The sequence below is a fragment of the Cervus elaphus genome, chromosome 14 (assembly GCF_910594005.1).
Source record: "Cervus elaphus chromosome 14, mCerEla1.1, whole genome shotgun sequence".
Lineage (NCBI taxonomy): Eukaryota > Metazoa > Chordata > Mammalia > Artiodactyla > Cervidae > Cervus > Cervus elaphus.
In genome coordinates, this window is record NC_057828.1 from 45407156 (window position 1) to 45421327 (window position 14172).

Below are 14172 nucleotides of genomic sequence, written 5' to 3' on the forward strand. Positions count from 1 at the left end.
CAATTAAAAAATAAGCAAGGGAGAAGCAGAAAACATTTAGAGGCAAGAAATTAAAAGAGTAAGGCATAGAGAACACTAAAAAGATTAATTAGGCCTCATATGTGGCACAGGAATACAAATATATGGCAGTCAATTTAAACAGCATGCAAAAAGAGTTCACAGCAATTATCTTGGTTTAAAAGAAGTAATTTCAGAATAAACACATCTTAAAATGCTACGTCATAAAAACATATAAAACTCACTAACCCATTAAGTGACATATTAAAAACAAAGCTTTAGCAACTGAAATTCTCACACTGTTGATGGGAATGCAAAATGATATGATCGCTTTTGAAAGCAGTTTGGCAGATTCTTAAGAATCTGAACAAAAACTGACCGTAAGACTCAACCATCCTACTCCTAGATATTTACCAAGAAAAACAAAAAACAAGCACACACACACAGACCTTCATGTACACAAATGTTTATGGCATCTTCATTTGTCATGATCAAAAACTGGAAACAATTTAGATGCCCATCAACAGATGAATTAATGAGCAAACTGTGAGATATCTACACAATGGAATACTAATCAGTCATGGAAATGAGTGAACTATTGATACAACACGGATTGAACAACATGTGTTATTGAACAACACGGATGAATCTCAAAACCATTATGCTAAGTTGAAAGAAGCCAGGCTGAAAATAATACATACCATGTGATTCTATTTACACAAAACTCTGGAAAGTGTAAACTAATTTATAGTGACAAAAAGCCAATCAGAGATGGCCTGAGGATGAGGGTGGAAGAGATTACAAAGGAACATGAGGCAACTCTTTAGGGTAACAGAAATTCTCATTATCTGAACTGTGGTACCGGTTTTACAGGTGTATAGTGGCCCCATCCTTATATCTCATTTCACTTCCCATGGTTTCAGTTATCCATGGTCAACTATGTTAAAGTCACTCAGTCATGTCCGACTCTTTGCTACCCCATGGATTATATATAGTCCATGGAATTCTCCAGATCAGAATACTGGAGTGGGTAGCCTTTCCCTTCTTCAGGGTATCTTCCCAACCCAGGGATCGAACCCAGGTCTCCCTTATTGCATGCAGATTCTTTACCAGATGAGCCACAAGGGAAGCCCAACAATACTGGAGTAGGTAGCCTATCCCTTCTCTAGCAGATCTTTGGTAAGTATTAAATGGAAAATTCCAAAAACAAACAACTCATAGGTTTTAAGTTGTGTGCCATCTTAAGTAGCGTGAAGAAATCTCACTCCATCCCTGTCCATGCCTGGGACACAATCACCCCATTATCCAGCGTATCCCACTAATCAGTACCTTAGTAGCCATCTCAGTTACCAGATTAGCTCTTGGGGTATCACAGTTCTGGTGTTCAAGTGACCCTTATTTTATTTAATAATGGCCCCAAAACACAAAAGCAGTAACACTGATAATCCAGGTATGTCAAAGAGAAGCCTTTGACATATAAATACAGAGCTTCTCTTAAGTGTATGCTGAGATTGCTACTATCTACAGTAGCAATGAATCTTCTATTCATGAAATTGTAAAGAGGGAAAAAGAAATTCCTGTTAATTTTCACTGCTGAACTTCAGGCTGCAAAAGTTATGCCCACAGTGTGTGATAACTGCTTCATTAAGAGGGAAAAGGCACTAAGTTTGTACAAAAAGATATTCTGAGAGTGAGAGAGACATTTATATATCAATATCACAGTATATTATTACAATTGTCCTATTTTTATTATTGCTGCTGTTAATCTCTTCATGTCCCTAATTTATAAATTAAATTTTTTCACAGGTATACATGTATGAGAAAAAAACAATATATAAGGGTTTTGATACTATCTGCAGTTGCTGACATCCACTGAGGGTCGTGGAAAGTATCCCCTGCAGATGGGGGGAGGAGGGGTTTACTATATACATATTTGATCCAGTTTTATACTCCAGATGTGTGTGGTTTATTGTACTTCAATAAAACCTCAATAAAGTTATTTTTTAAAAAATGCTTCAGGAAAGTATCCAAAATGGATTGTCAAGGAAGCTATGGTTATGGGGTTAATATCATTACCGTTGTAGAGCTGACATCATGGAAGAAAAGAAAAAAATGCTTTCACATAGGATGTTCCTTGGTGCCATTCAGACAAATACTACTAAATTACATTAATACAGAACCTCTGGCTAAGCAGTGTCAAGCTATTTGATTACTTATATGAAGAGTATATTTTAAAAAAATAATCTTCAGCCAAAAACAAACAAGTCATTAAGTAAAAGGTGATTTTAGTTCTTTTTTTTTTTTTTTTTTTTTTTAATTTTTTTATTAGTTGGAGGCTAATTACTTCACAACATTTCAGTGGGTTTTGTCATACATTGATATGAATCAGCCATAGATTTACACTTATTCCCCATCCCGATCCCCCCTCCCATCTCCCTCTCCACCCGATTCCTCTGGGTCTTCCCAGTGCACCAGGCCGGAGCACTTGTCTCATGCATCCCACCTGGGCTGGTGATCTGTTTCACCATAGATAGTATACATGCTGTTCTTTTGAAACATCCCACCCTCTGATTTTAGTTTTTAATGATATTGGCATCACAAAGTTCTCAGGCAAGATCTTTCATAAGAGCCAGTATAATAACTAACTTCAGATTTAAAAATCCAGCTGCATGCTACTTAGGAAAAGTAGGCAGAGTAGGAGACAACATAAGTTTATTCTTAATAGTAATGCCAATAAAATTAACATTTATTAAATGGCTATGCTGTGCCAGACATTAGATACATGCACTTAACCTATATTAATACTTACTCCTCTACCAATCCTATGAAGTTAGAGAAACTGAGGTGCAAAAGAGTTTAAATGACTTGCCCAACATAATACTGCTGAAAAATGGAATAGTCAAGATCTAAAGCAAGCAATTTAATTCTAATGTACTATATTTAGCCAACCACTATAGAAAATGAGAAATTAACAACCACTGGCATTTGAAGAACACCAAAAATGCTGTGTAGTTATTTTTATCCCCCAAAATAAAACACATCTTGTTTGCTTAAACAGTTTAATTCCACAGTAATATTATCAGAGCTCAAAAAAGTAAAATACATATACCAAAGATGTTAGTAAGGTAATTGAGAGGTTCCAATCAAGAAACAAAGGAAGAATTTTCTTCCCCACAGAACTGCTTAACCCTCTTGTGTGGAGTAGTTTTTGAGACTCAAGTGTCTTGGTTTGTTTCTTATTTTCTACCTTGCAATTTCACCTAAAAACCCATACTCAGAACTGATATAGAGTGGAATATAAATGACAAGCATAAAGTATAAGATACCCTCCATTAAGTAAAAGGGCATTTTCCTCCCTTCCACAAAATCCAAAGGTAGCAGGAGGGGCTTCTGAAAACCTTCATTCCACACAACTCAAGCCCAGACACTGAAGTTCTCCTACCTTCTCAGTGGAAAGGTTGGTCTCAGTATCATGTTTCTTCTGGGTGAAGACAATGGTAAACACAGCGTGGGAACGGCTACTTGTTTCATTCATGTTGGTAGCTGCCACTGTCCTAAAAAATATAAATGTGATCACGTGATAATGAAATCCTTAGATGAATGTTAAAATGACAGCAGCCTCCAAATTATAAGCGTAACAATCACAAGCAACAGCTTTAAACTTCTTCATTATTACAAGACTGCCACTTTCACAAAACTGCTCTGATTACACTTTGTGATCCTATCAAGCTACCTCCAACTTCAAAGGCACCCTATCAGAATCATTTTTCATACTCCAGCTCTACCTTTAGAAAGTACTGAGGCATCTGATTTTTATTGTTCATCAGGTGCTCGAATATTTCAGAATCAATTACTACTATAGGCAAGTGATGACCAACATTTTACCATGACTTGATCAAAACCTAACAGCAGAACTTAACCAAAGTTTTGATGTGGTTCAGCAGTGTGCTGTCTGGATAAGAACACCAAATATGCTGAGACCACTGTTTTTCAAGGACAGCCAAAGGATCAGAGCACTCCACGGTAAAAGCAACTTCCACAGCTATAAATGTGGTCTCAAACCCCTAACCAGGAACTAAAGGGCTCAAAACGTGTCAGAAACCTCGATCATGAGTCTGTTTCCTCCCATACCTGGCTTTGTTCCCAGCGTCCATGAGGTCAGCAATGTCTGTGTAGGAAGTGACTGCCAACTTTGACAGGTCCTCCACATAAGGGCCAAGAAGGGGATGTTCACGCACACGCAGATGACCCTTGTTTTTGGGATTCAGCAAGTCTCGTACTCTTTCACAGTAAATTTCCATGTAGCTCACCTAGGAATATGTTATTAAAGTGATTTAGAGGACTTGGAAAAAGAAATCGTATACATTAAAAAGCTTAAATCTTTTTATCTTTGCATCTTTTATTAAAAGCTCTACAATTCGAGATCAATAGCCTTTACAACATGAAATGCCATAGCTCCAGTCCCTTTTATTCTCTTATGAGTAGCACAGACATAACTGAGTACTGGTGGCAAAGGACCTTCCCAACTCAGGGATCGACCTGTGTCTCCTGCGTCTCCTGCACTGGCAGGCGGATTCTTTACCACTAGTCCTACTTGCAAAGCCCTTTCAGCAGTCAGTTATTAGGGCTTCCCGGGTGGCTCAGTGGTAAAGGATCCACCTGCCAGTGCAGGAGACGCAGGTTTGATCCCTGGGTCAGGAAGATCCCTGGAGGAGGAAATGGCAGCCCGCTCCAGTATTCTTGCCTGGGAGACTGCAGGAACAGAGGAGACTGGTGGGCTACATATGGTCCATGGGGTCACAAAAGAGTCAGACAAAACTTAGTGACTAAACAACAACAAATCAGTTATAACGGGCTTTTTTTCTAATGTATGATGTTGTCAATAAGTGAGGATTACAATTACTCCAAAAGCTTGAAAATAAGATTTCTATTAGTGTTAAAACTTAGTCAAAAAGATACCCTGGAAAGAAAATTTCTGGCCAAAAGAAATGTAAGTGACAAAGCACTGAGGCAGAAATGTTTCTAGTGTGTCCCAGAAATGGCTGAAGCAGATGAACAAGGAGGGGAAACAGGAGAGGGGGCAGAGGTACCACCAATGCAAAGAAAAACAAAATACCAACTAGGGATTCACCCTATGCTCCAAAAAGGCCTGTGAACCCTGCATAATATGAAAGAAAATGGTATCCTCTTCTACTACCTATAAGCTCAAAAATTTCAATCACATTGTCCTGCTCCCTACCCTTTGAATTTAAACTGTACAATAAGCCACAGACTTTCGAACAAAGATTTAATTGCAGCATTCTTCACATTAACCATAACTTTAGAAATATCCTCAAAGTACAGAAGTGGGGAAATAGTTAAGTGATATATAGCTCTGTCATAATTTGGAACTATTTAAAAGTAGCATTTGAGGGAATGGAGCACCGAGGACTATTTTTAACCCACAGCTGTACACACCTCTACGGAGTAAGACATTTCTTCATTACAGTTGTCATTGATTTTCTCAAACAGCTCTTCACATAACTGTAGAAGCAGAACAAGAGGCATAAGTCAGAACTTACCCATGAGTGTTAAAGGAATTAGCAAGATTCTTCTTCTCTTTTTCAAAATGTTAATGGCATCAACATCAAGGGTAAATGCTTTGAATGAAATAAAAGGAAAGTTTCGAATACATTCCTCTCAGCTAACCCCTATTTTCCCTGAACAATATCATCTCAACGTTTCCTTAGAAAGAAAGTCACATTTAGGTGAAGAGAATTGTCTCTTCTATTGCTATGTCATTGATTTCACTTCACGGGAATTCAACTCTTCATATCATACTAGAATTAACTGTAACTCTACCATGAGTATTATAACTGTAGAAGTAAAACTACTATTAAACTATTTTCCACACTTATCATGATATATAAATTTTATTATATGTTATCAGTTACTATATACATTGTAAATTTATACATACATACATATATGTATAGGGAAAACACACACTATTTGAAGGATGTAAATGAAGGTATTTTCAAGAAGAGTTTTGACTCTATAATTTCTCCCCTTTACCTCTGCCTTAAGATTCCAACCCCTCTTATGAGAGGCCAGTCATTACACAGTGACATTTCTGGTAGAATACATTAATTTTTCTAGATCAGGAAAATTATAAATTTTAGTCTCCCTATCCTTTAATTTACTTAAAATATGTGATGCTTTAAATAAGAATAATTAATAAAAATCCACTGAATTTTCATTTGCTATATGCTTCGTATTAAAGCAAGCAACATACATTTGAAAAATGAGCTATACGTTCATGATTCTCTAGAAGTTCAAATAGAACTTAAAATGTATTGCAAGTGCCAGTTTTTAGAACTTAACAATCTTTTTAGAAATTCATGCTTTGGCATTAAAATATTCCAAAATTTTATCAGGAAAAGAGATACATATGTAACCATGCAAGAATCACAATAACAAACAAATTAAGCAAAAGAGAAGGAGAAACTAAGTGTGGTAATGGGATAAAATAATGGCGAATGTTACTTGCTGTAATCTACAAACGATTATTTTACTGCTAAAGAAGTTACTACATAGCAGTAAAAGCAAAGACTCCAGAACTACCCTGCCTCCTCGTGGATCCTGGATCTGCCACGTATGTGCGCAGGTGACATGCTCTCTCCGTGCCTCAGTTCCCTCATCTGTAAATGAGGGAAACAAGAGCACCGACCTCTCAGGGTCACATGAAGAGGATAAGATGAGCTAAGAATCGTAAAGAACTTAGACCTGTGCCTGGCATGTGATGAATGCTCATAATGTTTTCTCTAACTAGTATTATAATTATTACCGTTACTATACATAAAGGACAATTCCCAAACATATGTCTTAATTCAGACATATACTTTTTACAGAAAAAAGCATGCTAGTTAGTACCTTCTATTTTTTCTGAAAATGTTCTAATCTTTTTTAATAATTTCAATTATATAGCTGAATTTAGAAGTATAAATCCAATAATCCTTTCAAAAAAAGTAGCTATTTCTCCTTATGTATTTTATTTTCAGAATACAGCAATGGCTGCACTAGGCCTACAATAAAAGGACATTTTAAAATTAATCCCAAATATCACTGATAAAAGCAAACCATGTTCCTGTTATTAGCAAAAGAAGTTCCTTCTAAATATACCTATGTAACAACTTTTCTCAATCCCCAAACAAAATACAAAATCAAGACTAATTGCTCTTAAAAAAATCTCAGACTGCTCAAAGTTTAAGTGATAGTGTTAAATTAATAACATAAAAGAGAAGGCAATCAAAAAACAAAAATAATCATACTCTTAAGAAGTGATCTGGGTGCTCATAATGTTAAGAAACATGAACTGGGGAAAAATATCAGATCAACAACACTCACTAGGTGTTCCTAGGATTCAGAACAGAACGTGGCACCTACCATCACGTTTAAAAGAAGCTGATAACATTGTTCAAAAGATAAAGCAACATGATATTGGATATAAAGACAGACTCTGAACAAATATCAGTCTTTTCCATCAGGCTGTGAGCTCCTCTGAAGGAAAGGGACAGGTGATTTACATTTGTGCCCTGCATACGATAGTCCCTGAATAAATTTTTGCTAAATAAAAACTGTTAAAGTAGTTAAGGACTAAGAGTAATAATGAACAGAAGTTTTTTGTTGCTGTGTTTTTTACCTGTGGAATGATGCCAGCCTGACTTTCTTCTTGTTTACCCATCATTGTATAAGACTTTCCAGCACCAGTCTGCCCATAGGCAAAAATACAGACATTATATCCCTCAAAGGCATGTAAGAGCATTTCCTTTCCAATATCATTGTATACACGGTTTTGAGATGCAAAACAGGGATCTTCGGGCTGTAAAGATTAAAAGGAAAAATAAATGGCATTTATTCATACTTTTTCCTATGCTTATTAATTACTTCTATAATAAATAAGTGTTTCAAATTAGACTAGTGCCCCCTATATATAGTTTATTTTTCTCATTAAACACACACAGGTACTATTAGAGACATTCAGACCACCCATACAAAAAAATATCTACATGAAATTATCTGACATGATTACATTTCATTTGCCATAACCATGAAAGTGTCACTCTTCCATTCATAGGGAGCTCCAAGAAAATTTTCTTAAGTGGGAAACATGACTAGAAAATCAAACATCAAGTCCACATATAAAAATATTTCTTTGGGGACTTCCCTGGCAGTCCAGTAGATAAGACTGTGTTCCCAATGGAGGGGAGCATGGGTTTGATCCCTGGGTGGGGAAGAGCCCACATGCCAAATGCAACAAATTGCAACAAATGCATCCCACATGCAACAACAACAAAAAATTCTTTGAACTCGTTCCAGGTAGTGTGGTTATTTCTCAATAAACACAGCTTCTGGAGAATGTTTTCCAGTCCCTTTCACAGACTCTTCCCTTGGCAATTAGGCTTTGCAGTAGTTTAAAACATCTCCTAGTCTAATGCAAAACAGGAAAAACAAAAACAAAAAATGTATAATAGAGATGCAGAAGCAAACTCTAGGAACAATCACTAGAAGCCAGCAAGATTTAGGGTCCTGTAATAAGTAAAAGCACACTGCAAAAGGTCCTACTCTTCATTTTCCTAGATGTTGGTAATCTCTGCTTTCCCTGTGGACTTGCAGCCTCTTTCAAACCATTTAAAACCCACAATGTTCTACTGCACTGCACCATGGGTACACTCACCGAGGTGTGAGACCAGTAGGAGTAGTCAAAGCTGAAAGACTTTGGAGCTTCCTTTGGGTTCTTTGGGTTAATAATACCTGCAGGAGGAAAATGTTTTGATTTTATAAGTCACTCAATTAAATGTTAGTACAACATGATATTATGTGGTAAACTCAAAACATTCAAACCAGTAAACTCATACAACTGAATCGCAATAGGGCAACTGAAAAATAAAATCAATCACATTTTTAATAGATAGGTCTATATATAGAACTCAAAAAAAAAAAAAAAATCAGACCAACAACAGTTACAAGATGTCACCAGGATTTACAAAACAGCTTGGTATATATAGTAGGTATTCAGTAAATATTCTGTGACTGAATCTAGGTAAGTTCGAAGAAAAAAAATCTGGAAATGGGCCATGCGACCATTTCAAGGTACTTCATTAAGGCTTTAAATATATCAACACATTAAAAATAAAATGTAGAAAAATTATTGAATTAATCCAACCACCGCTTGAAACAAACTCTTTAAAAGATCTTATTATCCATTTAAGAAAAGCATTTAGTAAGGAGGCATTCATTGGAAGGATAGTTTTATTTCTGAAATCATTATTTACATCAAAAGTGATTTCTTGTGTAATTAATCCAGTCACGTACTTCAGGGACTAGACTGAATACTGAGGCTTGGCCTCCCTTGCTCCCTCACATACACAAAGCTTTAGTACCTCATATTTCACATGGAATAGAATCTTTGTAACATGTGGCCATGAAGTCGCCTCAAAGACCAGGCATCTCAACCAACCCACTTCTCTAAGGCAGGGCCACATCCCAAGCTATCAGTGAGATCAGGATTAAAAAATAAATCTGTCCCATGGGCAGCTGCTGCTTGGGACACAAATAGCAACAGTTGCTACGGTGCCTAGTTCTCTCTCACTGGATTTCACAGGGTATGGCCACACTTATGTTCCAACCTCAAATGCTGACAGAGGATTAATAAGGCTCACAGCACATAATCATGTGACAAGGAGACATGGTTCTAGAAAGAACATCTCCCCCCCACACAAATGGTAATCTAAGCAAATAAGTATGTTTCAAAACAAAAGGCCCTACCTGCAAGATTTAAATAGCGGCCGACATTCATGGAGCATTTAACCCGGCTGTAAGTACTTTCTATGCACAGACCTATTTAATCCTCCCAATCACCTAAAAGGCAGATGCTTTATTAACTCCATTTTATAAAGAAACCATCACAAAGAGGTTAAGGAAAACCCAAGGCTACAGGGCTAGCTAGAGGCAATTCAGGATGTGAATCTTGGGAGTCCAGCTCCGAAGCCCAGACACCCACTACTCAAATACTCCGCTCATGCAGTGATCACCAAGGAAAACACAGTAAGTCATTTTTATACATGCGATTATGCATGTGCATGTGTACGCACATTTATGACCACCTCAGACCCAAACTGTATGGCAGGCATTGTTCAGAACTCTCCTCATCCATATGAAACAAGGAACTATGAGAATTACAGTTCCTAAAAGATGAAAGACCACACAGACACTCTACCAAGAAAACGGAAATTAGCATCATACTTGGTGAACCAGATTCCAGGTTTCAGTGGCTCAACAAAAAGGAAAATCACAAGATATAGGAAATGACCTATGAAGTAGTCGTCACCACTCAAAACCATGGTGAATACCTGCTGTCAGAAAACTTTAAGCCATACTTTATTCACTCTTAGGCTACTCACCGGCAGTACCAATCTGCCAAGAGCAATTTAAGAAAGGGCAAGTTTTCCAATCTTACCCCCTTTGTTCTCCTTTCTCTAGTAAAGCAAAAGAAAAACTACTCCAGCGAACACAAAATCCTTTTCCTCTTCCTTAACAGACCCTTTTCCCTGATCTTTGAAACTTCTGAAACTAATAAATATTCCTAACTTCCAGCTTCAAAATCAAGCTGCTTTTTATTTTTATCTATTGCTTTGCTTTCCAGCTATTATGTATTCCACTCAGCACACAGATGCATGAATTTATTTAACAAACTTTGGCAGCGGTGGGGGCACATTTGCTGTGTATTAAGTGTTTCGTATACAAAGAAAGATAAGAAAGATACACCTTTTCTTTTTCAAATTTCTACTGAATGTTTATATTTTATTGAAGTAATACTGGTTTACAACATTAGATTAAGTTCATGTGTACAACATTTTATTTCTACTTCTGACTACTCTGCATCAAACTGCTTTTTAAATAACTGCCTTATTATTAACAAAAGTATCTTTACTTCAACATAAATAAATAAATAAAAACAGAATTTTAAAGAGCCATTTATGTTAACAGTTATGTCAAACAAGATGAAATTTACCCACAATATTTTAAAAATTTTAATTGCTAAATGAAATAAGACACCTTGGAAAAATGCAAAATTCAATATTCTTGTTACATGTTGGGGCGGGAGTGTAGGCAGACTCGGAAGGCATAGGTTATTTCTTTTTTTTTTATCTGCTGGTTTCTTTTTTTTTTTTTCATTTATTTTTATTAGTTGGAGGCTAATTACTTTACAATATTGTAGTGGTTTTTGTCATACATTGACATGAATCAGCCATGTATTCCCCATCTCGACCCCCCCCTCCCACCTCCCTCTCCGAAAAGGTTATTTCTATATATTAGAATGGGTAGCAGTTAAAGAGTTGTTTTATACTATTCTTTATATTTACATACACATTACATAAATATTATCTTGAATACATTATATATTTACTAGCAAAGAATTTTAAGACTCCAGAACTCTGTAAAGAGAAAAAACTGTGATAAAGATAAAATATTAATGACAGCACTTGAATTCACAGGACAGGGCAATGAATTCACATTTTGAAAGGACGCGCCAGAGGATTTTTCTTTCTGAACAGCTAAAATCTAACTCACTTCCTTTAAGTCGACTAAGAAACAGGATGTCTCCAACCATTAATAAAAGAAGGGAGAGAGGAGAGTGTACATTTGTAAAGGATATAGGACTTGTAATCAGAGGACCAGCGTCAGTAAGAACAAGAAATATATTTAGATTTTCTTATGACCTTGGGTGTTGTTACACTTTCGTATCCTCTCTAAAACTGAGGTAATACCTAGTTCACAGGATTGAGGAAAGCACTATACAAATGCTAATTTTCAAAACTAGATATCTTATCTTGTTTTAAATTCCCTCAATGGGTATGATAACCCATATTCTATGGGTTTTTAAACCAAAGTGAGAAAAGTTTACTGGTAAAATAAGCTAATGCATAATATAAGAATTCAACTTCTTGGCAAGGGTCAATGAATCAATACTATATTGGAGTTCTTGAGACGTGACATCAAATCTCTGGTGCTCCCACCCTATTAAAGATCCTTTTGGTACATGGACCATGTCTTATGGATCCTCTGTGCTGCCCTACATCAAGAAGGCACTCAGATGAATGTCCTCCACAGGTCACATACAATTTTTATTTCATTAAATCCTGTACCATTTTCAGGAAAAACAACAAAAAAGAAAAACCAAAACAGTATATACCTATGCAGTATACACGTAAAATACCAGTAGTTTAAAAAAAAAAAAAAACAATAAATTTTATCAACTTTCACCAAAGAGAGAAAGAACTCCATCACTGAAAAGACTGGGCAATATTTAAAACAGTGATTCTTGTATCAAAGTCAAATGAGTGAAAACAGTGTGCAGGGCTTCTAATTTGTCTCTCATTCTTTTCTCGGGCTCCAAAAACACTGCAAATGGTGACTGCAACCATGAAATTAAAGGACACTTGCTCCTTGGAAGAAAGCTATGACAAACCTGGAGAGCACATTAAAAAGCAGAGACATTACTTTGCCGACAAAGGTCCATCTAGTCAAAGCTATGGTTTTTCCAGTAGTCACGCATGGATGTGAGAATTGGACCATAAAGAAAGCTGAGCACCGAAGAATTGATGCTTTGGAACTGTTGTGTTGGAGGAGACTCTTGAGAGTCCCTTGGACTGCAAGGAGACCCAACTGGTCAATCATAAAAGAAATCAGTCCTGAATATTCATTGGAAGGACTGACGCTGAAACTCCAATACTTTGGCCACCTGATGCAAGAGCTGACTCATTGGAAAAGACCCTGATGCTGGGAAAGACTGAGGGCAGGAGGAGAAGGGGATGACAAAAGATGAGATGGTTGGATGGCATCACCGACTCGATGGACATGAGTTTGAACAAACTCCAGGAGTTGGTGATGGACAGGGAAGCCTGGTGTGCTGCAGTCCTTGGGGTTGCAATGAGTCTGACACGACTGAGCAACTGAACTGAACTAAAAGCACTCACATGTGAATGGAACTATAGCAATTAATGAATACGTTAAGCATTTAAACCATATTTTCACCAATGCAAAAGGTATTACAAATATAGTATGCCTCCCAGGGTCAAGTGTCATCAGTGTACAGGCTTTCTCTAGGATAAATCAATACTTCTTCAAGGAAAGGATTCCTGGTATATTTTGAGGACTGGAGTTAAACATAATTCTATTTTATAAAGTGCTGCGTTATACTTCATGGTGCTTTATTTCATATAAAATTGTTTCACACAGCTTTTCAAGACTCCTTCTGCATCTGAGTCCTCCTCTTCTATCAAGATTTCTCTAGACACTGTATACTCCAGATCTGGACCCACCTCCACTAGCAATTTTCTATAGACTACCATGGAATCACTTATGACTTTTTTCTCTCACCCTCCACATCTCATCTATGCTGTCAGTTCCATTTTGAAAATATACTGAGAATCTCACAACTTGTCACCACCACCATTCTCACCATCCTGGGGCAAGCCACCTTCTCTCCCACCTGGATGACTGCAACACTCCTAACTGGGCTCCCCACCTATCCCTTGGACCTCTGAAAAGGCTCATCTCCACGCTGCAGGTAATGATCCTTCTTAGACACAATCCAGACCAGCTCCAAGATGAGCCTCCAGGGAACCCTCCAATCATACACTGAACAAAACTCCACTCCCTCCGCAACCTCCTCTCCAAAGAAGCACCCTTCACTCCAGTCCCACTGGCCTTCTTACTAGACAGACATACATTCTCATCTCAGGGTCTCCGTACTTACTACTCTGCAGGAATGCTTTCTCCCTGGTATCTGACCAGCACACTCCCCAATTTCACACAGGTCTCCAACTGAACATCATTTTATCACAGGGCCCTCTTCTGACTATCCGATTTAAATCAGCATTCCCTTCACTCTCCATCCTCTTACCCTGCCTGACTTTTCTTTATTGCTCTCATAAGTACCTGACTTATTATATGAGTCACTGAAGTGTAAGTAAGTTCCATGAGACCAGAACTTCTGTTTCATTCACTGCTCTACTCTCTAGTACCAGAAAAGTGCCTTACACATGGTAGATACTCAATATATACCAAAGAGCCAATGAATTTGTTAGTTTTATCTTTCCTTATAGATTGTCACTTCTTTGTGGCTGGAAA

The 14172-nt window shown here is 37.2% G+C and overlaps 1 protein-coding gene across 7 annotated transcripts in view; it reads right to left on the minus strand.

The window, feature by feature from the left end:
- The window catches only part of KIF1B (kinesin family member 1B), a 150803-nt gene that overhangs the window by 104610 nt on the left and 32021 nt on the right, over positions 1-14172 (minus strand). For all 7 annotated transcript variants that reach the window (XM_043922955.1, XM_043922953.1, XM_043922952.1 and 4 more), the window contains exons 3-7: positions 8714-8790; positions 7679-7858; positions 5455-5520; positions 4129-4307; positions 3440-3551 (exon numbers count right to left, since the gene is read on the minus strand). In XM_043922955.1, the coding sequence (XP_043778890.1) occupies positions 3440-3551; positions 4129-4307; positions 5455-5520; positions 7679-7858; positions 8714-8790 (614 nt within the window). The remainder of the gene's footprint in view (positions 1-3439; positions 3552-4128; positions 4308-5454; positions 5521-7678; positions 7859-8713; positions 8791-14172) is intronic.